Source organism: Panthera uncia, chromosome D1 (assembly GCF_023721935.1).
Source record: "Panthera uncia isolate 11264 chromosome D1, Puncia_PCG_1.0, whole genome shotgun sequence".
In the NCBI taxonomy this organism is placed as follows: Eukaryota; Metazoa; Chordata; class Mammalia; order Carnivora; family Felidae; genus Panthera; species Panthera uncia.
The window spans coordinates 54,656,824-54,681,178 of record NC_064808.1 but is presented as its reverse complement, the minus strand read 5'-3'; the positions used below and the strand labels follow the sequence as shown (position 1 = coordinate 54,681,178).

General features: G+C 36.8%; 1 protein-coding gene across 2 annotated transcripts in view; it reads left to right on the top strand.

The window, feature by feature from the left end:
- Positions 1-23,713, top strand: part of RAB6A (RAB6A, member RAS oncogene family) — an 87,320-nt gene extending 63,607 nt beyond the window's left edge. For both annotated transcript variants that reach the window (XM_049652026.1, XM_049652021.1), the window contains exons 6-8: positions 830-923; positions 17,818-17,884; positions 19,335-23,713. In XM_049652026.1, the coding sequence (XP_049507983.1) occupies positions 830-923; positions 17,818-17,884; positions 19,335-19,399 (226 nt within the window). In that variant the 3' untranslated portion in view covers positions 19,400-23,713. The remainder of the gene's footprint in view (positions 1-829; positions 924-17,817; positions 17,885-19,334) is intronic.
- The last annotated feature ends 642 nt before the right edge of the window (positions 23,714-24,355 follow it).

Genomic DNA, 24,355 nt, shown 5'->3' with positions numbered 1-24,355 from the left:
CATTGCTGCTAATTATAATGTGTCACCAAATGCCCTATAAAATGTATCAAGAGAATTTAATATACATGCCTTTTGACTCCACTTAGAGAAATCCACAAAATCTATCCTAAAGAAAAGATCCACAGTGCATAAAATATTATGCACAAAGATATTTATAGCAACATTTTTCACAGTAGTATGAAATTTGAAAAAAAATTTTTTAGCATCTTTAACAGTTTGGGGGTGGTTACATAAATTATAGTAGCAAATTGACAAATTGTCCAGTAATAAAAAATTATATGAAGTTTTTAATCATAAGACTAAATGCTTATGATCTAATATTAAGAGAAAATAGCAGGCTATTAAGATTTTAAAAATAAAAAAATTACAGGATGAGGTCAGCCAAATAAAAGCAAATCATTAAAAAATGCCTTTTTAAAAAATTTTGGTTAGGTATAACATACACACAGAAGTACCCAAATTTTAAGTGTACTGCAGCTTGATGAATTTTCAAACTATTCTTACCTGTATAACCAGCACACATACGAGGAAAGTTATTTTCATAGGCATCTTGGTGGTTCAGTTGGTTAAGCATCCAGCTGTTGATTTCAGCTCAAGTCATGACCTTGCAGTTTCATGGGTTCGAGCCCTACATCAGGCTCCATGCTGATGGCATGGAGTCTGCTCGTGATTCTCTGTCTCGCTCTCTCTCTGTCCGTCCCCCACTCGTGCTGTCTCTCTCAAATAAATAAACTTAACAAAAAGAAAAGTTATTTTCAGAATCTTGTTTATACTCTTTACAATACCATCTTGCAAAAAGAGGAATTTATTTTTTGAATTTGTTTTACAGGCAAGTATCAATTGAGGAAGGAGAGAGGAAAGCCAAAGAGCTGAATGTTATGTTTATTGAAACAAGTGCAAAAGCAGGATACAATGTAAAACAGGTGAGTGTCCTTAGAGTATGGATAGAGGTTATCAAATTGAAAAGAGATGTTATAAAATAATTGTGGGAGTATTCTCTAGTGTAAGATTTTCTTTTGGTTGGTAACAGCAGACCTCATGAACTAGTAACATGATAAACAGTGAAAAAAAGTTAAATGTGACACAGTTTTTGGAAAAAGAGAAAAGGCTTGCCAAACTTCTCAGATTGTGCACAGGACAACTATTTCATTATGATCGCAAGGTTGTAAACTTAACCATACCCTGCCTCCTATTGCATTGTTTCAAGGTAAAACTTTTTTTTTTTTAAATTTTAGAGTTTAATGACAAAAGAAAGTACCATGAGAAAATGCCATGAGAATGGTATTTTGCTTGTGGTTGTGAAAGTATATTCTGGTTACTTTATCCTTAATAACTGCTGCTGTTTTAACAGTGTTTATAACAGCAGTGTTTTGGGGGAGCTGGAAAATATGAAGAGACCTCACATTATCAAACTTCTCTAAAAGATGAAGTAGCCAAAAACTGAACTGCTTAATTTTCTAGGGCTGCATATCATATAGAGTAGTGGTCCCAGATTTATAGGATTTTCAAACCAATAAATTATTTTTTTTATTTCTAGGTGATCAGTAGGTTAAAATAAAATCCTATAAACTGAATAAGTTGAGCTTTAAGAAAAATTTTATATATTATTTTCAGTTTTGACACTTTCTTTCCCATCTCTCCTTGTCTTGAGATGTATTTAAGTAATTTTGAACTGTTACTAATTCCCTCCTTGTAGCATACTCTTCCATGGCTCTAAATCTTTGTTCATGGTGTTCTCTTTGATTAGAATGTTCAGTTTCTTTCTTGACTGATAACGTATTCATCCTTTTAAGTTTCATTTTAGATGTCAGCTCTTCAAAGACATTTTTTTTCCTGACATTCTTTACCATACTGTATCTACATGCTATTCTGTTTAGCAGTAAATGAGTTTTCTGTGTTTTCTCAGGCCCCTGACCTTTGTGAAACCACTGTCATAGAAGTTACCATGTTATACTGGAAATATTTCTCCCATCAAAATTATGTACTCCCAGAGCCTACCAATGTCTATGGAATTTAGAAAATGATATGTAGGGGCACCTGGGTGGTTCAGTTGGTTAAGTGTCTGACTTCAGCTCAGGTCATGATCTCGTGGTTCATGGATTCCATTACCATGTTGGGCTCTGTGCTGACAGCTCAGAGCCTGGAGCCTGCTTCAGATTGTGTCTCCCTTTCTCTCTGTCCCCCTCCCCCACTCATGCTTTGTCTCTGTTTCTCTCTCTCTCACACAAATAAACATTAAAAAATGTTTAAAAAAAAAAAAAGAAAGAAAATGATAAGTAAATGAACCCATTGGAACCACAGATAATTTAACATTTTGAGTAATATTTGGGTGCCTGGTTGGCTCAGTCAGTTACGCATCCAACTTCGACTCAGGTCATGATCTCGCAGTCTGTGGGTTTGAGCCCTGCATCAGGCTCTGTGCTGACAGCGCAGAACCTGGAGCCTGCTTGAGATTCTGTCTCCCTCTCTGTCTCTGCCCCTCCCCCACTCATGCTCTTTCTTTCTCAAAAATAAATAAAACTTCAAAAAATTTTTTGAGTAATAGAAGTAATTAGCACAATTATTATCATCTGTCACTGTTCTAGGACAAAGCAGTAGGTAGCCTCATCTAGCTTTTTCTATTACAGACATTTTGATAAGGATATGAGCTAGTTGCTTATATGTCAAAGTATGGCCTTTGGGACATCTTTCAGGCTGGGTTAATGTCTAAAGGGATTGCTGTGGCCCTCTAGTCCTGACCCTGAGAAGTCTCATAGGTATGGAGGTCTAAAGTCCTCAGCATACAGTGGTCACTAGTGACAGCTAGCATCTTGATGATATTTAATTGCTTCTAAGTTTAGATAACTTTCAGGATGTTGAGAAAATGAGGTATGTCATTCATTTGCTATTTTATAAGCACATTATTTCTTAATAGTTGTATTGAAGCATAATTTCCATACCACAAAATTACTTGTTTTAAATGAATAACTCAGGGTTTTCTTGCTTTTTTTTTCTTCTAATTTTTAAAATTTTATTTAAATCCAAGTTAGTTAACATATAGTGTAATAATGATTTCAGGAGTAGTATTTAGTGATTCATCATTTACTTACCCAGTGCTCATCTCAACAAGTGCCCTTCTTAATGCCCACCACTCATTTAGCCCATCCCTCCACCCAGCAACCCTCCAGCAACCCTGTTTGTTCTCTGTATTTAAGAGTCTCTTATGGTTTGCCTCCCTCTCTTTATCTTATTTTCCTTTCCCTTCCCCTGTGTTCATCTGTTTTATTTCTTAAATTCCACATATGAGTGAAACCATATATTTATCTTTCTCTGACTGACTTATTTTACTTAGCATAATACATTCTGGTTCCATCCGTGTTGTTGCAAATGGCAAGATTTCATTCTTTTTGATTGCCGAGTAATATTCCTGTGTATGTGTGCGCATGTGCGCACGCGTGCGCATACACCACATCTTCTTTATCCATTTATCAATTGATGGACATTTGGGCTCTTTGTATAATTTGGCTATTGTTGATAGTGCTGCTATAAACATTGAGGTGCATGTGCCCCTTCAAATTAGCATTGTTGTATCCTTTGAATAAATACCTAGTAGTGCAGTTGCTGGGTTGTAGAATAGTTAATTTTAATAGGTGTGAGGTGGTATCTCATTGTGGTTTTGATTTGTATTTCCTTGATGATGAACGATGTTGAACATCTAGGGGTTTTTTTAGGGAATTTATAGAATTGTGCAACCGTTACCTCAATTTGATTTTAGAACTTTTTCAGCATTTGGCACATAATTTTTTCTAAAAGCCTGACCCATACAAACACTAGATATAGCTAGCCAGTGATAACGAAGGGAGAATTCTTTTACAAAACAATCTTACTCTGAATTCAAAACCTATTTGCTACTTTATTATTTCTCCTTATTTATTTGTTTTATTTTAATGTTTATTTACTTATTTTGAGAAAGAGAGAAAGAATGCGCAAGCATGAACAGGGAAGGGGCAGAGAGAAAGAGAGGGAGAGAGAGAATTCCAAGAAGGCTCCATACTGTCAGTAAGGAGCCTGACCTGGGGATCGATTCCACAAACCGCAAGGTCATGACCTGAGCCAAAATCAGGAGTCAGATGCTCAACTGACGGAGCCACGCAGGTGCCCCTATTTCTCCTTATTTAGATATACCTGAATATGTGATCTTGCTGAAGTGCCTAATTCTACTGGGACTTGATTTTATTGTCTTTAAATACAAATATGATTAAATTAATGTTTTCAAATTTGGAAGAGAGCTAGCTGCCTTCGGTTTTGGTTTTTGGTTTTTTTTTTTTTTTTTTTTGTAGCTTCTTTCTTAACTCATGAAAACCATTACTTTGCATTTTATAGGGACTACCATAGTAATAGAATTTTATTTCAATATTTATAGACCTTTGCTTTGTAATCTTGCATAATTTAAGACAAAAATCCTGGAACCACTCTCCCTCTCCCCCACCAATTAAGACAATGAAAACAAAAAATGAATTTGAATCTTACGTTAATAAGCACATTTAAATAATAGGTTCAGATCTTCCCCTTTGTCAGTGATTAATCATATGGAGTATATTTCTGTCATGTGGGAAAATTACTGGTTGATTTTAAATTTTAGCTAAAAAATACATCTCATTATAATGGGTTGTCTTTTCCTTGAATTCGTTTTTATAAAGGACCTTAAAACTAAACAAATTAGGGTATCATTTAAAGTGTTAATTATTTAAATGACTAGAAATGGAAGAAATGTGTTTTTTTTCTTGTGGTTGCCCTCACAAACTACCCCGAAGTTTAAAAGTCAAAAAACATATCCTTTGATATCACTTAATATATTGGCCATATGGAAATATTTGAAAAAAATTTTTTTTTAATTTTATTTATTTTGAGAGAGAGAGAGAGTGAAGGCAGGGGAGGGCCAGAGGGAGAAGTAAAGAGAGAATCCCAAGGAGGCTCCACACTGTCAGCACAGAGCACTATGTGGGGTTCAAACTCACAAACCATGAGATCATGACCTGAGCCAAATTCAAGAGTGAGTGAGATGCTTAACCAACTGAGCCACCCAGGCAGCCCTGAAATATTCAGATTTTTTAAAAATAAAGCCTAAGTCAAATCTACTTACTCCTGACTTTGGGCAGTAAACTTTGTGTGGCTGGAGTTCAGTGCCTATTTTGCAAATCTAATGTTTATCATGCCTTTGGAAATGTTGGCAGTAGGGGAAAAAACCTTAGTGACGTTTTCCCTAAGACAGATATATAGCATACTATTGAGATTAGGAATGTGTTTTTCCTCCATCCTATTATCTTTGGTAGAGAGTAGAATACCTGATATCCAAACAAAGGTAAGAAAGTACAGAGGTTTTTAGAATGGCACATTGTCCCCAGGAAGATCTCCTACCATTAAAGAATTGCTTAATGGTTTTAAACTTTAATGTGGATAGTAGTTTCCTGGAAACCTATATAAAATAACAGGTTCCTGGGGCACAACTTCTGGGTATTGATTCAGTAAGTCTAGGATAGTGCCCTAAAAATCTACATTTTTAACACGAATTTCAAGAAGTTTCTCATGCAAACTATACTTTGTAAGAAGATCTATTAAGCCATGGAGATGGTTCAACAAGTATGTCAAATGTATTCATTTTGATAGGACAAATATTGATTCTCTAACCCTTGCTAGATACAAAAGACAGATTTCCTACACTTAAAAGGCCCTGTCTTGTGTACAGCCAAAATAAGGAATTAAATACATATCCCAGTGCCAAAATGTGTCTCCATGCAGTAGGAGAACAAACCTGTGAAACTCATTTCTTTTGACTCATTTGTATTCAAGTCTTACAAGCAGTCATTTAGATACCTACTCTTATTGATTCTCCTGTATTAAGGCCCTGTTGTCTATTGCCTTGCCCGCTGCCATAGCTTATTAACTGACATCTGCCTTCAGTCTTGCCCTACTTGAGATTACTCTCCATCCTGCTATCACGGTCTTCGTTTTTAAATACACATTTGAGGGGTGCCTGGGTGGCTCAGTCGGTTGAGCAACCGACTTTGGCTCCGGTCATGATCTCACGGTTTGTGAGTTTGAGCCCCGTGTCAGGCTCTGTGCTGACAGCTCAGAGCTTGGAGCCTGCTTCTGATTCTGTGTCTCCCTCTCTCTCTGCCCCTCCCCCACTCATGCTCTGTCTCTCTCTGTCTCAGAAATAAATAAACCTAAAAATTAAAAAAAAAATACACATTTGAACAGGTTACTTATGAATTTTATCCTGAATTTTAAGCAAAGTCCTTAGTATGCTATGCCCTGCTATTCAAAATCTTGGCCCCCGTATACATTGCTATCTTGATCTTTGGCCACTATATAGCCATACTACACTGCTCAAAGTCTCCTGGGTTTACTGTGTTCCCATATTGCCATTGTATGTTACTGTCCCTCTGTAAAATACTATTTCTTCTCTATCTGCTATTTGTAATTTAAAAAGTCAGTTCAGACATAATCAAATTTAGATTAAATGCCTTTCCTAATAATTGAAGTAGCACTCCTTTTAATATAGAAGTTTTTTTGTCAATTCTGTCTCCCACCATAATGAACTCAATAAATGTTCATTGAGTAAGAGAATAATATGCTGTATTTTTTTAACAGATGCTTAGAGCTGCCATGTTATGCCATAAGAAAAAGATCTACTTAATGAGCTTGACTCTGTCTTAAGAATTTTCATAGACTGAACAAGTGTAGAGAATCTAGGTTACATGAGAAATTGTCCTTCATTCATTATTTTGACTGCAACTTAGATGTAGATACTCTTACATCTTGAGTTTCTTTGAATTCAGGTAAACATATATTGAACTTTTTTCCCATTAATTTTTTTATTGAGCTAAACACTTGTATACAGTGAAATACACATATCTTAAGTTTACAATTAGATGAATTTTGATAAGTGTATATGTGGATGTAATGACTACATCAATGAAGATACAGAAATATGTTATTTAATTTGCAAAAATTTGAAGCATTTCTAGATACCTATACTATTCCAGCTTCTGATTTAATTCTGTTGTGGTCAGAGAATATACTATGTAACATTTCAGTCATTCATAATTTATTGATATTTGTATTATGGCCTACCATATGGCCTGTCTTGGTGAAGGTTCCATGTATACTGGAAAATAATGTTTCTGTACAGTTGTCAGGTATAATGTTTTTAGATCTCAGTTATATCAAGATGGTTGATAGCATTGTTCAAATCTTGAAGAGTTTACTAATTTTTGTCTGTAGTTCTATCAGTTACTGAAGGGGGAGGTATTAAATGTACAACATTTGTATTTGCCTGTTTTGCCACTTAGTTCTGTCAGCTTTTATTTCATGTATTTTGAAGTTCTGTTATTTGGTGCATACATATTTAGGATTATTATTGTCTTCCTAATGCTTTGACTTTTTAAGTCTTCACAAATGTTCCTCTTTATCTCTGATAATACTCCCTTGTCTCCAATTTTTTATCTGATCTTAATATAGCCACAGTAGCTCTCTTATTCCTATTGTTTGCTTGGTATATCTTTTTCCTTGTAAAGTGGATTTCTTTTAAATGGCATATAGTTGCATCTCACTTTTTTAAAAAATCCAGTCTGAAAAATCTCTACTTTTTAATTGGAGTATTTGGTTTATTTAGATTTAATAAATAGTTGGGTTTATGTCTGTCATTTGCTCTTTGTTATCTGCTTGCCCCTCTGTCATTTTTAGTTTAATCAAATATTTTTATATTGTAATTTAATTCCTCTTTATTTTTAGCTAAACCTTTCATAACTTTTTTTTAGTGGTTGCATTAGGGATTATACTAGAGTGTATATACCATTACATCCTTTGCACCTATGCACCTATCCTTTGTGTTATTCTTGCCACACATTTTAATTTTTTTTTTTAACGTTTATTTATTTTTGAGACAGAGACAGAGCATGAACGGGGGAGGGGCAGAGAGAGAGGGAGACACAGAATCAGAAGCAGGCTCCAGGCTCTGAGCCATCAACCCAGAGCCCGTCGCGGGGCTCGAACTCACGGACCGCGAGATCGTGACCTGAGCTGAAGTCGGACGCTTAACCAACTGAGCCACCCAGGCACCCCACCACACATTTTATATTTACATACATCATGGCCCCCATAATAAATGTCTTAATTTTTGTTTTAAACGATAATTAAGAGGGGCATCTAGGTGGCTCTGTTGGTTAAGTGTCTGACTTCAGCTCAGGTCATGATCTCACAGTTTGTAGGTTCCAGCCACGCATCAGGCTCTGTGGTAACCACTCAGAGCATGGAGCCTGCTTGGGATTCTGTGTCTCCCTCTCTCTCTCTGCCCCTCCCCCTCTTGAACTCTGTGTCTCTCTGTCTCTCAAAAATAAATAAAAACGCTAAAAATTTTTTAATTTTTTTAATGTTTATTTATTTTTGAGATAGAGACAGAGCATGAGTAGGGGAGGGGCAGAGAGTGAGGGAGACAGAATCTGAAGCAAGCTCCAGGCTCTGAGCTGTCAGCACAGAGCCTGACGAGGGGCTCGAACTCACAGGCTGTGAGATCATGACCTGAGCTGAAGTCGGACGCTCAACTGACTGAGCCACCCAGGCGCCCCTAAAAAATTTTTAAGTAAATAAACAGTAATTAAGAGAAGAAAAGGACAGCTTTTTCTGTTTACCCATATATTTACCATTTCTAGTGCTCCTCATTCCTTCTTACAGATAGAAATTTCACCTGGTATCACTTCCCTTTAGCATATATAACTGTCTTTACTGTTTTTTCTTTTAATGTTTATTTATTTATTTTGAGAGAGTGTGAGTGGAGGGGCAGAGAGAGAGGGAGAGAGAATCCCATGCAGGCTCTACACTGCCATTTCAGAGCCCAACATGGGGATTGATGTCATAATCCATGAGTTCATACCTGAGCCAAAATCAAGGAAACTTAACCTTATGGTTTTTGTGGGTTTTCTTTTTTTTAACACTTATTTATTTTTGAGAGACAGAGCACAAGCAGGGGAGGGGCAAAGAGAGAGAAGGAGATACAGAATTCAAAGGAGGCTCTAAGCTCTGAGCTGTCAGCACAGAGCCCAACATGGGACTCAAACCCATGAACCATGAGATCATGACCTGAGCCGAAGTCAGATGGTTAACCAACTCAGGCACCCCAACCTTACTGTTTTTTGTTAAGGTCTCCTGGTGATGAATTTGCTCAGCTTTCACTTAGTCTAAAAGGCCATTTTAAGAATAATTCTATAGGTAATGTGTCACTTTTAAGTATTTTTCCTCCATTTTCTTCTTTCCTCTTCTTCTGGAATTCCAATGGCACATCTGTTAAATGGCTTGATATTATCCCACTGGTCACTGAGGCTTTTGCTCATTGTTTTTATCCTGTTTTTACTCTTTCAGCTTGGATAATATTCTTGATGTGTCTTCAAGTTCACCAATCCTTTTCTTCCGTATCCAAACTGCTATTGAGTCCACCCAGTGAATTTATCGTTTCAGATTCCGTACTCAGTCATAGATTTGTCCTTTATTTCTTTACGTTTCTATATCTCTTTTGGAATACCCCAATGTTTGATAATTGTGGCATTGTTACCTTCAAGTCCTTGAACATACCTATAGTAGTTGCTTTGAAATTATTGTCTAATCCAACATATGAGTTATCTCTGAGTCTGTTTCTACTGGCAGTTTTCCTCTTGCCTTTAGGTTAAATTGTCCTGTTTCTTTATGTGTCTAGTAAGTTTTGGTCGTATGCTCAGCATTGTGTATAATACATAGAGACTCTGCTTTCTGTTACTTTTCTCTGCAAAATGCTGAGTTTTATTATGGCAGTGTTTTAATTGCTGACTGATCACCTTGAACTTGTGGGATCTTAATGTTATGTTTTGCTTTGATGGATCTGTAGAAAGCCTGTAGTATTTATCAAGCTTTTTCTGTTTTTGTGGGATTCAGACTCTAAACTTTATCCCTGAAGCAGGCAGTAACTAAAGTCTGCTCATTTCTTCCTGCCTTCTAGCTGTTGTTTTCAGATGGACTCCTTGTAGTCTCTCCTACATATGTACCATTAAAGAGTCAACTGAGATCTGCAGGAAATTTATATGTAGACTTTAGGGTTCCTCCTCTTGGCTTGTTCCTTTTTGTTATTTCTTTTCTCAGTCCAGCCACACTAGCAGTCCACTGGCACCTCAAACCTTTAAAATTCTAGTTTTCTGCATGAGCTCTCACCACCCCATTTTGTACATGCCCAGTAGGAATAGCTCTTGGGAAAACCTGTATAAACATGGATCCTACCCAGTGAATGTGAGTTCCCTTCTTCCCAGGGTTGAATTCCCCCTAATTTGTATCTGCTTTTTGTTGCTCTTAAGAACCTTTAAATAGTTGGGTTTTTTTTTATAGTTTCTCCAGAGTTAATAATTGCTATCTGCAAGAGTGTTAGTCCTATACAAGCTAGACTGCTATTGCCAAAACTGGAGTTAATATTAAATTTATGGGGGTAAAACTTAATATATCTGATCACTGTAACAACTATTTAGCATGTACATGCTTAGTTTTGTTTTGTTTTTTTAACATGGAAAGCTAGTTTATTCCTGAATTCTGTATGTTATCTAATAACAAAATAAATAGATTTATTACTTAAATTATATATTCAATAAGTAACACATATTGGCAGAAATTACTAGAAGAATTAATCTCAGACTCCTGAGTTTTTGTTGTAGGTCAGTCACAACTCAGAATTGGTCCTGGTGGTCAGAAATTCACCAGGTAAATTTCACAGTTCAGTCACTATCTTGGAAAACACTGGGGATCACAGTCTTACATGCCTGTTGAGTAAGCATTGTGTGTGTTTGTTCAGCTGTATATGTTTTCAAAAGCACAGTTACTTTTGATGATTGTGCATTGTACTGATTTTGACAAAATCATCATGTGTTTTCACTGGAAGGTACGTAGTAGTCTTACCATATAGAGGATATGTTTATCAGTATTAAAGGTACCATCTGGTTGTATTTTCCATGCACAGAGATGTTTTCTAGCTTTCTGCTCATCTGCTAATTGGATTCCTTCTCCCTACTCCCTTATATACTGGGTTATAATATACATAATAAAAGCTGAAAATGGGCTTTCTCTGTTGCTCCATTTACTTTTTAAATAATTTGGGCACCTGGGTAGTTCATTTGGTTAAGTGTCCAACTTCAGCTCAGCTCACAATCTCATGGTTTGTGAGTTCGAGCCCTGTGTCAGGCTCTGTGCTGACAGCTCAGAGCCTGGAGCCTGCTTTAGATTCTGTTTCTCTCTCTCTCTCTTTCTCTGCCTTTCTCCCTCCCTCCCTACCCCTCCCCCACTTGTGCTCTGTCTCTCTCTCTCATAAATGTAAAAAATTTATAAATAATTCTGGGAGAGATTTTATTAATGCATCATTAGTGTCTGACCATGGTTCAAGTGATTGGGCCTTAATGCCTGTGAATTCTGGCTTAAAATAAAGCAAATTTATTCCTGCACAGTACTGCTCTTCTGTGCATAAGCCTTTACTCTTTTTTTTTTTTTTTATGTTTATTTTTGACAGAGAGAGCACGTGAGTGGCAGAAGGGCAGAGAGAGGGATACACAGAATCCGGAGCAGGCTTGAGGCTCTGAGCTGCCAGCACAGAGCCCGATGTGGGGTTCAAACTTAGGAACTGTGAGATCATGCTCTGGGCCAGAGTCGGCCACTTAACCGACTTGAGTCACCCAGGTGCCCCAGCCCTTTGCTCTTTAATCTGGTTTAAGCATTCAACTCTAAGATCCTGTTTATGTCTTAAAGAATATTGTCATAGTTGTTTTTTTTTTTTTTTTTAATAAAAATACTATCAGGGCTAGAACTATAATAACTAATAATACCTCATACAATCATTTGTATTATATAAGATATTTAAGTAATATTTTTCATTGCATTCAATATTTCATAAAAAGATAGTCTATGAAAAAAATTTTATCCCTCTTTTTTCTGTTTTTTAAAATGCAGTAATATTGCTTTCTTTTATGAAAGTGGTATGGTGTTTAAATTGCTGAAGGAAATGGTAATGAGAAAGTAATTATTTAAGGCTTCACCTGACTTTTCATCTGAGAATTAGTACAATTCTTTTAGTGGAGTATTAAGTGTGTGGGTGTCACCTTTCTTATTATATTCTATAATTTTGCAGTACTGGGAAATGGGAAAAGAACAGAAATACTTCTTGATCTTTAACTTCTAAACTCATCAGTGCTTGTCAGAAGAAAAACATCTTATATGAAAGAAAGTAAGGACTTCATGAAAAATTAGTGGTAGCTGATGTGCATCAGTGCTAACAGATCAATGAAAGCTTGCATGTGTACAGGGGGGTTGCGCACATGCACGTGTGTGTGTAAATTATATTTACCTTACTTTAAGCATTGGTAGGGATAGTGTATTTTCTATACCAGTCTATTCCATGTCTGCCTTAGTTCTTGATCAGAACTTTTATCTTCTACTTTTATCATGTACCTTAAGCCACAAGTATCAATTACCTACAGTATGTAAGACCATCGTAGGTTCCTTGGAGAACTTAAAGTTATGTAAAATATGATTCTTGATTTCTAAAAAACTTATGATACAGTTGAGAAGAGTCACATTCTCATGAAAACTATATAGTGAAGGGTAAGTAGTACATGATAAATGCCTAGCCAATGCTACAGAGACAGTAAGATCCACAGTAATTATTGAGATGTAAAATCAGTTCTGGCACAAGGAGGTGTATTTGTTGAAGAAATGAATAAGATCACATACAGATAGGATGATCAAGGAAGGCCCCACGCTTAGTCATCTGTGATTCCTAATAAAGCAAGAGCTCTGTTAGCATATCATTGACATTTAAAAAATGGATTTTCCTTTAATGATTATTTAAGACAACTTAATCCTCTAAGGTTTTTTTCCTTCCTGTCTTACATATGTTTCTGTAAGGATAGAACTTTGCTTTTGTAAAAAGCTTTTTCTTGGCTCATTTTAAGGATGTCCTGAGTTGAGTTTAGGTTAATGGCATCAATTCTTTTAATCTAATTGAAATATTTTGAGGGAACACTAAAATTTTCAAATACACTGGTTAAAACTATAGATAAATTAAAAGAAATTTTTTTTACTGTTTATTTATTTTTGAGCAAGAGTGAGCAGGGGAGGGGCAGAGAGAGAGGGAGACACAGAATCTGAAGCAGGCTCCAGGCTCTGAGCTGTCAGCACAGAGCCTGATATGGGGCTCAAACTCACAGACTGCGAGATCATGACCTGAGCCTAAGTCAGATGCTTAACTGACTGAGCCATCTGGGCACCCCTAAAAATTTTAAGTCCTTGAAAATGGATTAAGTTTTTATGTCTGTGATTTGTGTGTAATAATAGTATTTCACAAAGCAAACTCCTCTTACTCAGGATTGTTAGCTGTTTCTTCACACAGGCCTTTCCACAATGCTTTTCCATATAGAAGAGACTTCTATTTATACTAGGCAACATAAGGTAGTAGAAAAAAATATGAATTTCGGAGTCTTGGCTCTGCTATTTTATTTGGTGTATTGTAAATTCTCTCTTCAGCCTTAGATTTCTATAAAATGAGGACACTAATATGTTCCTCATAGGAAGATATTAAAATGAGAAAACATGAAGATTCTACAAAGTAGCCACTCAGTATTAGCTTCTTTCTTGCTTTATTTGATGATTACTTCACACTCCTTACAAATTAGTATTACAGCATTGGTCTTTAACCATGGCTGCACATTAGAATCATCCAGAGATCTTTTAATGAATGGTAAGGGCCCAGTCCAACCCCAAATTAGTTAAATCTATTTTTGGCGGTAGGACCCAAACATCTGGTTTTGTTTTTAGTTTCCCAGGTAATTCTGATGCATGGTAGGTATCAAGAACCACTGGTCTAGAGGGAATGATTTCACACATAACCTTTCAAGGAAATTCCTAACATAACTTTTTTCTAATTATTTTCAAAGGTAGTATAATAATAAGTTGAACTTCACAACTGTAGCCCCGTTTTTATTAGAAAGAATCTAAGGATTAGAGAAATTAATATCCTTGAGGTCACAAAGCTATAATAACGGGGAAGTTAGTATAGTTTCTTGGCTCAAATTTTATACTCTTTCTAGAAACACATTAAAAACTGTGTTATATTATGAGAATAGGTAGACAGGTAAGAATATAATAATACCCTCTCTGAAAGACCTCATTAGATAAGTACTTTTAAGCATCAAAACTTAAAAACCATTTTATTCCATTTTCACAGAAAGTAAATAAACCTTCCCAATGTCTCCTCCACACACAAAAAAAATCCATTTTTTAAATGATTTTTTTTTAATGTTTGTTTATTTTTGAGAGAGAACATGTACACAAGTTGGGGAGGGGCAGAGAGAAGGAGTACAGAGGATCCAAAGCAGGCTCCACACTGACAGTCGAGAGCTTGATGCAGGACTCGAATTTGCAAACTCCAAGATCATGACCTGAGCTGAAGTCGGACCCTTAACTGACTGAGCCACCCAGGCATCCCCCACAAAAAATCCATTTTTAAGCTAGCCGGTAATAAACTGACATCTTTAAGAGCTGAAAAGGTTGTACATTTTGAACACATAAACAGTTTAATAAATATTTCATGTCAGAAGCGAACTATGAGATCTTAGGAAAGATTTCTAGATATTCCTAAGTAAGAACATTTCATTTCTGCCCTGATATTTTCAGAAGGTCTTTCCCAACTCCCACACCTTTCCCACCAGTTTTAAATAGCTTCTTAAAGCAGAATTTTACACCTGTTAGTGTTTTGCTGTAGTCCTAGAATTCACTGCCAGATTTCATAATGTGGAAACATTTTTTTTCCCTAGCCCACAGGGCTAGGCTAGTCTCTAGTAGAAATAGAGCTACTGTTTATTATAGATTTTCTGTATAACATATTGGTTCTCAGCAATTTACCTAATGATTTCCCTTAATTTCCACAATAATCTATTCAGTTAAGTATACTATTATTTTAAGCCCGTTTTACGGATGAGAAAACTGAGGAACAGAAAAAAGACCTGTCCCCTAAGTGGCCTGCCCACAATAGAAACTTTGCACTTCACCTTTTAGCTTTTAGGGTTTTGCCATTCCTCCCTTTCACTTTCAACATGTGCTTTGTAGATCTTTGTAGCCATAGTAAAATAAATAGAACCCCTGATAAAATTCCTTATGCAAACTGCAGTTTTTAGTGCCTACTTTTACCTGCAGGACAAAGTTAATATGCTTGCCAGAACATTCTTAGTCTGGTCTTTAATATATACAGCTTCTTTCTAATTCTTTTATATATTCTGTGCTGTAGCCAGTCTGGACTACCTAAATACTCTTGAATATACCTTGTGCTTTTCTCTGAACATGGTTCAGGGATTTGATTGTCTAGCAGCAGACAATTGTGGTGCTAGATCAAACTGTGCATCCTGGAAATTCATTCTATAATGGTGATATTCAGTCTTGGCCTCAGTGATTTTCACACTTAGCTGTGTAGCCATAATGTATAGTCCCCACATTTCTGATTTCAGTAGATTCAGGCACAAGGGGGAATATTGAGGCTAGCCCTTACTTTAGTACATCTCTAAAATGCCACTAAACCTTACAGAACCAAAACAATTATACTTTTTCTCAAGTCTTCCCTAATCCTATCCCACCAGACTGTTGCCTACAGATGAAAATTTTGTCCTTTTCTGTATTCCTTTCCCTAAACAGATTAGAGTTCCAGTCTTTCATCCCTTTGCTGGCCTTCTATTGTTTCTGTTCCTTCTCACTTTAATTCAGCAACATTTGTGGAACACTTAAACTCTGAGTACTTGGCATAGTGAAATACAACCAAGTGTTTTTTTTGTTTGTTTGTTTTTTTTTTTTTTTTTTTTTTAAGAGAGAGCAAGGGAGAGGGGCAGAGGGAGAGAGAATCTTAAGCAGGCTGCATGCTTAGCATGGAGCCCCATGCAGGGGCAAGTGCCACAGCCCTGGGATCATGACCTGAATCAAAATCAAGAGTCAGACACTCAACCAACTGAGCCACCTAGGCACTCTGGCCAATAAAAACTTTTAACTGCCTTTAAATCCCAACCGAAATGTTACCACCTAAAGATTTTTCCCAGTATCCTGAGACGGGCCTTCTTTTTTTTTTTTTTTTTTTTTTAATGTTTTTTAATATTTTTATTCATTTTTGAGAGACAGAGAGATACAGAGCACTAACAGAGGAGGAGCAGAGAGAGAGGTAGACACAGAACCTGAAGCAGGCTCCAGGCTCTGAGCTATCAGCACAGAGCCCGATGCAGGGCCCAAACCCACAAACCGTGAGATCATGACCCAGGCGGAAGTCGAATGCTCAACCGACTGAGCAACCCAGGCGCCCCAGAGCCTTCTTTTCTTATATCTGTGTTCTCATATCATTTTGTACTTCCTTGGTTTTGTTTTTTGTTTTTTGTTTTTTGTTTTTCTTTTTGAGAGAGAGAGCATGCGCATGCGCACCCACAAATGGGGGAGGGGCAGAAAATGAGGAAGAGAGCAAGAATCTCAAGCGGGCTTCATACTCTCAGTGTGGATCCCAATGTGGGCTTGTGAACCATGAGATCATGACCCGAGCTGAAATCAAGAGTCAGACGCTTGGAGCGCCTAGGTAGTTTAGTCAGTTTTAAGCATCAGACTTCAGGTCATGATCTCGGGGTTCTTGAGTTCGAGCCCCACATCGGGCTCTCTCTGCTATCTGCTGTCAGCACAGAGCTCCCTTGGATCCTTTGTTCCCCTCTCTGTACGCACATGCTCTCTCCCCAAAATAAATAAACATTAAAAAAAAAAAAAAAGTCAGACGCACTGACTGAGCCACCCAGGTTTCCCTGTACTTTATTGGTTTGTAGCACTTACCACATTGTGACATAAAGAATTGTTTGCATCTATCTCTTTCACTAGACTGTGAGCTCCTTGAATTAAAAAACTACATTTTGTTCATTTCTATGTCCTCAAAGAACCTGAGACAATGACTCAAACAAGCAGGTATTTTGTACAAGGGAGTTATATCACATGCGTATTTAACTTCTAGGAATTTTACACTGCGTACCAAAAAAAACCCCAAAAAGAATGAAATAATCAGGCAGTTTCACCTGCCATTCTACCCAATGAGTTGATGCCTAGTATTGGGCATATGATAGGAGGTATGAATCTGTTGTTCCCACATGTCTCTCAAAGTGACCACCTCATTGGCTTGAGTGTGATTGTTTTGAAGAGATTTTTCATAACATCATACCTCAGACACAAGCCAACCACTTCCACTGGTGCTTTTTCTAGTGATGGAAGAAAAGCCATCTGTGTTGGATATGAGAAGTGGTATGTTAGTCTCTAACATAGTGCTTTCCTAAGGAATTATCCAGGGTAATTTTGACTAGACTTTTACTATATATTCACTGGCTTTAGAAGCTAACCCTTTATAAAAGACAGGAATACCACTATCCAGTTTTCCTAAATGAGCAATCTATCCTTTCTCGGAGTTGTTATAGAAGTTTGTTTTTATGACTCAAATGGCATTTTTGCTGCTTGCTTCTTAGCTCTTTGTTCATGTCTGATATCACCAGTTGGAAAGTAAGGATCATATCTTTGTATCTCTTTGTATGTGGCATACCGCACATAGTACTCATTTATAGAATAAATAGACATTTTTATATGTTTTCATTATGCTAAGGTCTAAATGAGAAATAACCCAGAAGCCATATCTTTTAATTCACCATCCAGTGGTCATCCACTTTCACTTGATACCATTTGCTAAATTTTCCCTTCCAATTATCACATTTCTTTCTTCCACAGCTCTTCCGACGTGTTGCAGCAGCTTTGCCTGGAATGGAAAGCACACAGGACAGAAGCAGAGAAGACAGTATCCTTTTTGTTTCATCAGAAAATTGTATTGTTAACATCAGTCTTTAGAGCTCCACTTGGTTGGCTAAGGAATATGCCATCACCGTTTACAACCAGGAATTGATGACTTAGGAATGTAGAAGCTCCAAGATTTTCTTTTTTTTTTTCTTTTTAACATTTTTTTAACATTTTATTATTTTTTGAGAGAGAGAGCAAGCGAGCAAAGGAGGGGCAGAGAGGGAGACACAGAATCTGAAGGAGGCTTCAGGCTGTGAACTGTCAGCCTAGAGCCTGATGCAGGGCTCAAACCCACGAACTGTGAGATCATGACCTGAGTCGAAGTCAAGATGCCTAAGTGACTGAGCCACCTAGGGACCCTGAAGCTCCAAGGTTTTCTGTAGCACATGAGATCTGGTGGTTCAAGGGCATCCTTTGTAGCCTGCTTCTCACTGCAATTAATCAGTGAGAGGGTTTGTGTTTACTTGCTTTTTAATGAGCAGGAAACTTAGAATCACCGCCCTCTGCCTCTTAATTTTGAGTCCCATTGGCTCTGGGCCTTTTCCCTACAGTATATATCATATTTTCCTCCCTTGCTTTTTCTTGAGCTTTCTGCTTGGCACAGGCAAGAAATAATTCAGTCTTGAGTGTTATTGTGGCCTCTGCTTTCAGAAACAGGACATAATGAAGTACATGTAATAATAGTTATTTCAAAGGATTTTGAATCTTAATATTTTAATTGTTTTATATTTAGCGTTTTTCCATATGCATTTTTATTAAGCCATAGAATTCATAGCACTTTGTGTTCAGCTTTTCCCACTGCTAGATGTTTTATGTTTTCTAAGCCTTTATTTTTTTAAGGTTGTTTTTTTTTTTAAGTTTATTTATTTTGAGAAAGAGTATGCACAAGTGGGGAAGGGACAGAGAGAGAGAGGGAGAGAGAGAGAATCCCAAGCAGGCTCTACTATCAGCAATGGAGCCTGGCATGGGAATTGATCTCATGAACCGTGAGATCATGACCTGAGCTAAAATCAAGAGTCGGATGCTTAACTGACTGAGCCATCCAGGTGCCCCTAAGCCTTTATTACTTCTAATAGCATAATGTGTTCTATGGAGTTGAAGTCCCATTATTTATTAAATTCTCTCCCTGAACTCTTTTGTAAGCTATTTTCAGAGTTTCAGATAATCTCATAAGGAACATAATCTTTACATGGTTTCTTGCTCCTATAATATCCTTAAAACAAATTCTTATGAATAGGGCTTAACTTTATTCTGACCCTTGTTGCATATAGTAGATATAAACAAGTTTATTCCCTTTGAGCATCTCGTTATAGTGAGCTAGCTATACTAGAAAATAATGGCTGTATCAGTTCTGAAGCCAGTAGGAATAGAAGGAGCTTGCAAGAGATGTCAATGTTCAGCAGAATTGGAATTGTACTTTCCCATTTATAGCTCCTTAACTTTTGTTTCAGTGATTGACATAAAACTGGAAAAGCCTCAGGAGCAACCAGTCAGTGAAGGAGGCTGTTCCTGCTAATCTTCCATGGCATCTTCAACTTTTCTTCAGAAGCTCACTGCTTTGGCCCCCTTACTCTTTCATTGACTGCAGTGTGAATATTGGCTTGAACCTTTTCCCTTCAGTAATAACGTATTGCAATTCATCATTGCTGCCTGTCTCGTGGAGATGATCTATTAGCTTCACAAGCACAAAAAAGTCAGTGTCTTCATTATTTATATTTTACAAAAAGCCAAATGATTCCAATATATTCCAGTGATAACTTTAAAAATTAGATACGTTTTCTCAATTTTTTTTTCCTTTTCAATGTTAGGATAACGTACTTCAAAATGATGGAAATTCCAACAGTCTGTGGCTAGGTTAAGGAGCAATTGTTCACAGCAGCACTTGCCTACCTACTTGATCTCTCTCTGCTTTTCTCACCTCTCCCTTATTGCATTCCCTATTCTTACCATCTCTCCCTCAAAACAAATGAGGTATGACAAAGCAGGAGTCAGACCAAGCCCAATGGAGTTATCCTTCAAATTTAGTGATACCACTTGATCTAGGCCTTGGGCCAAGATGTCCAAAATTATTCTTGAGCGCTGATATAAATTATTTAGACTTTATTTGAGGTCAAAACTCAACTATCATGGTAGGCAGTGCTTGAATAAGAAAAGGGTTCTGATGCATCTTCAAAATGAGTCCTAATGAACACAGTGAGTACTTACAAATTAAATGAGCATAAAATGTATTTCAGACCAAAACAAATGACCCTTTCACATGTTAGTCCCTGGGAGAGAAGAGTTAACAGTGCTTCAGAACATGTTTTTAATACTGAATTCTCCCAGTGAACTATTTCTCCCAGGATTTTAAAATTCTCAACATAGAGTTATTCTGTTTGTTTAAAAAAAGAAGAAAACTTTTGTAAGCAATAGATTTCTCTTGGGTTTTTCTTTCTTGTTTCAAAAAATGCTATGCAGGCAAGGCACTACAGAAATCAAATTCTTTTAAGAAGAACCAGCGGAAGAATTTAAACTTGGTACCGTGATCAAAACTACAATAAACAAGATATCTAAAGCTATCATTGTAGAAACAATGATATCTAAAGCTTAACAACAAAAGAATCCTCAACAGAATAGCAAATACTTTGCTCAGGACATTTGAGGTCAAATTGAAAATGGAAACAGGTTTCTTATAAGCCCCTAGCGGCAGATCTGGAAAAGCATACATAGAAGAGGGAAAGGAGAGAATGGAAGTAAAACTTAATATTATGCAGATTTATGCCTTATTTTTTAGCATTTTTTTTTTAATGTTGGGTCTTTCAGGCTGGTTTTGCTTTTTATTAGATCTGTATAGTTTGGTTAATTAACTAGTGATTTAGTTTTATATTTAAGCTACAATTAATCTTTTTTCTTTGTTGATATTTATTTCTTTGCCTTTTTTTTTAAACTACTTTCAGTTTTTAGATGTTTTGTCTGATCTATTTAGAGCTTCATCACCATGGCAATATATATTTCCCTTAAAACACTGTAAACAAATATACTAGGAGTGCACCATTTTAATCTTTACTAGTTATTGTGAGATTGCTGTGTAAGTTAATAAACACATTTGTAAATACATTATTTGCAGGACGAAAATTTCTGAGTTACAGCTCAGGAAAAGCCTGCTGAATTTACGTTGTAAGCATTACTTAACACAGTATAAAGATGAAAAGACAACAAAAAATATCTTCATACTTCCTCATCCCCTCATTGCAACAAAACCCTTAACTGGGAACCTTATTCCCCTCTCTTTCCTCTTCCTTCTCCAGTTCCCACTTATTGTCACCTTGTAATATTCCGAGAGCACTTGGATTATGGGTCTGAATAGAGAAATGCTTTCAGATAATCATTAGCCCACATACCAGTAACTTATACTCAAAGATGGGATGGAGTTGTAAAGTGCTTTTATAATACAATATTATTGTTAAAGGCAAGGGTTGACTCTTTTGTTTTTATTTTGACATGGCATGTCCTGAAATAAATATCAATTCAATATGGCAGATGGGTCATATTCTTTATTTAGAAGAAGTTGTGATTTCTGACATGGGGGTGATTGTCTTCCTACACTGTAGTGTATGATTCTTTTTATGTATCTTTAAAACAGTAATCAGTTATGCTGCTTTTTAATATCGGTCTTTTTATTTGGCCTGGGGTTCTTCAACTGAAGCAGTGAAGTGTGTTCATAGTCTAGATTTTTTTTTTAATAAACAATTTTGCTGCCAAAAATATATAAATAAAACACAAACAAAAACAACTATTGACTTGGTTTCTATTCCTGCCAAGGTAGTAAGTTAGTATGAATTTCTTACTTCCTCCTTAGAATTATAAAGGGAACTTGAAATCCAGAAAAATAAAAAAACAGCACTAAGAAACCCCTAGGGAGTCAGAAGACTTTTCAGCTGTTACAAGTGGGGGTGAGTGGCTACAACTTGAAAGACAGGGCCACTGGTAGAGGCAATAATATATTAAGAAAAGTAATTTACATTCTGCTTTTGCCTCCTCCTTACCCCATCTTTGCCTAGGGACAGGGACAGCAAACTCCTGCCCTCCCACCACATGCAGCCTGCTACCTGTTTTTAAATTAAATTTTTTTTGGAATTCACTGCAAAGGTGTGGTTGAGTAGTTGTGGCAGAATGGCCCCAAAAGCCAAAAATATTTACTGTCTGGCCCTTTACAGAAAAAAGAGCTGGCCCTTGCCTTGGCACAAATGATAGCTATTTCCCTTACTACAGAAAGGGAGGCTACAGGCCAGACTACGGGTACAGGTGTCCACAGGGGTAATATCAGGGCAGTGTAAACTAAGTGAGGAGTTGATGAAAATAGGTGGAGAATGACCTGCCTGCCTTAGGCCTTTCACTCACTCTCTAGCCTTTCCCTTTCAAAACTTGCATTAATGAGCTGTAATCTAGGTGACTGCCTCCTGCAAAGCTGCTTCTTCCTAAACTAGTTTAAAGGTAAGACTCTGAAATAATGTGTGGTTTAGTGGGATGTTACTGAATGGGAGCAGCTACATGTATGGTCTTGTGGTTCCTGGAACTCTGTCCCACAGTTTGTCTCCTCCCCTTCTTAAACACGACATTCTGGTCTTTGTCCCTTGCCCAGTATACCTTCCCAGACTTGTAACACATACCCCCAGGAGAATTTGGAGCCACAAGCCAGAGTAGTTGGATACCTGAAACTGCCTCAAAAGAAAAAGTGAATACTGGGGCGCCTGGGTGAATCAAGACGGTGAAGCATCTGCCTTCAGCTCAGGTCATGATCTCACGGTTTGTGAGTTTGAGCCCCATGTCAGGCTCTCTGCTGTCAGTGCAGAGCCTGCTTCAGATCCTCTGTCCCCTCTCTCTGCCCCTACCCCATTCACACTCTCACTCTCTGTCTTAAAAATAAATAAATAAATAGATAGATAGATAGATAAATAAATAAATAAATAAGTTTAGAAAAAGTGAATACCATCTGGAGTAGAAATACTCAAAAAGACTAAAATGGTGTGATAAATATTGAAGAGTGGAGATACTAGCAATATGGAACAAGAATCATAAAATAACCAAATACAACTATTAAGTGTGAAAAATAGTTGAAGTAAGGAACACATTAGATAAATGGTACATACACTGCATTCCACTGATTAGTGAGAACATTGAATTGAGGAACTCCTTCACTAGAAAGCAAAGAAATAGAAAAGATTAAGAGGATAATAGTACACATAGCAACTTCTAGTAGCAATTCCAGAAAGCTAAAAAAGCAAGAACTAAAGTACTGAAAATGAAGACAGTATTTATGATAAGCATCTGCATAGAATGCAGCTTCTAAAATAGTTCCTGATCCCTGCCTCCTGGTATTCATGCCTTTGTAGGATCCTTTTCCTCTAAGTATAGACTGGACCTGGTAAGTTGCTTCTAAGGAACAGAATACAGCAAAAGTGATAAGATACCACTTTGAAGATTAGATTATGAAAAATACTTTTGCCAATCTCTCTGACTCCTCTCATTTGCCTCTGTGCAGCAGTCTGTTTGTTATGAGCTCCTATGGAGAGGCCCACTTTGTAAGGAGCTGACAGCAGCCTCCAACCAGCAGCCAGTGAGGAACCGAGGTCCTCAGTAAAACAGACTGCAAGGAATTGAATAAAAAACAAGCCACAGACAGAATATACTTGTGAATTTCATTCATGCTTCATAAAGGACCAGTATTCAGAATATATGAAGAACTCTCTTAATAGGAAAGCAAGCCAATAAAAAGGTGAAAGATTTGACCAGACGCTTCACCAAAGAAGATCTATAAAGGGCAAAAAAAAAAAAAAAAAGACATGAAAAATGCTTGACATCATTAGTCACTGGGGAAATGCAAATTAAAACCACAGCGAGACACCACTACACACATATTAGAAAGGCTAAAACTTTAAAAGACACCATATCAAGTGTAGGTGGAGATGAGCAATTGGAACTCTCATACACTGTAGTCTGAGATTTTGGAAAAACTGGCAGTTTCTAAAGAAGTTAAACATTTATTTAACTTAGCCATTTCATGCTCAAGTATTTACTCACAAGAAATGAAAGCCATGTGTCTATATGAAGGCTTGCACACAAATATTCATAGCTTTACATGTCCAAGAACTGGAAACAACCCAAATGTCCATCAAGAGGTGAATATACTGTATAAATAAATTATGAAACATGCATACTATGTAATATAGTATGCAGTGAAGCAGAATAAACTTGATACCCACAATATAGATAAATCTCAATATAGCCTAAGTGAAAAAAGTTGAAAAAAAAAGTACATATTTTATGTTTTCTTTTATGCAAAATGTTAGTAAAAAAATTTTTAATGTTTATTTTTGAGAGAGAGAGAGAGAGAATGTCAGCAAGGGAGGGGCAAAGAGAGAGGGAGACACAGAACCTGAAGCAGGCTCTAGGCTCTGAGCTGTCAGCACAGAGCCTGACACAGAACTTGAAC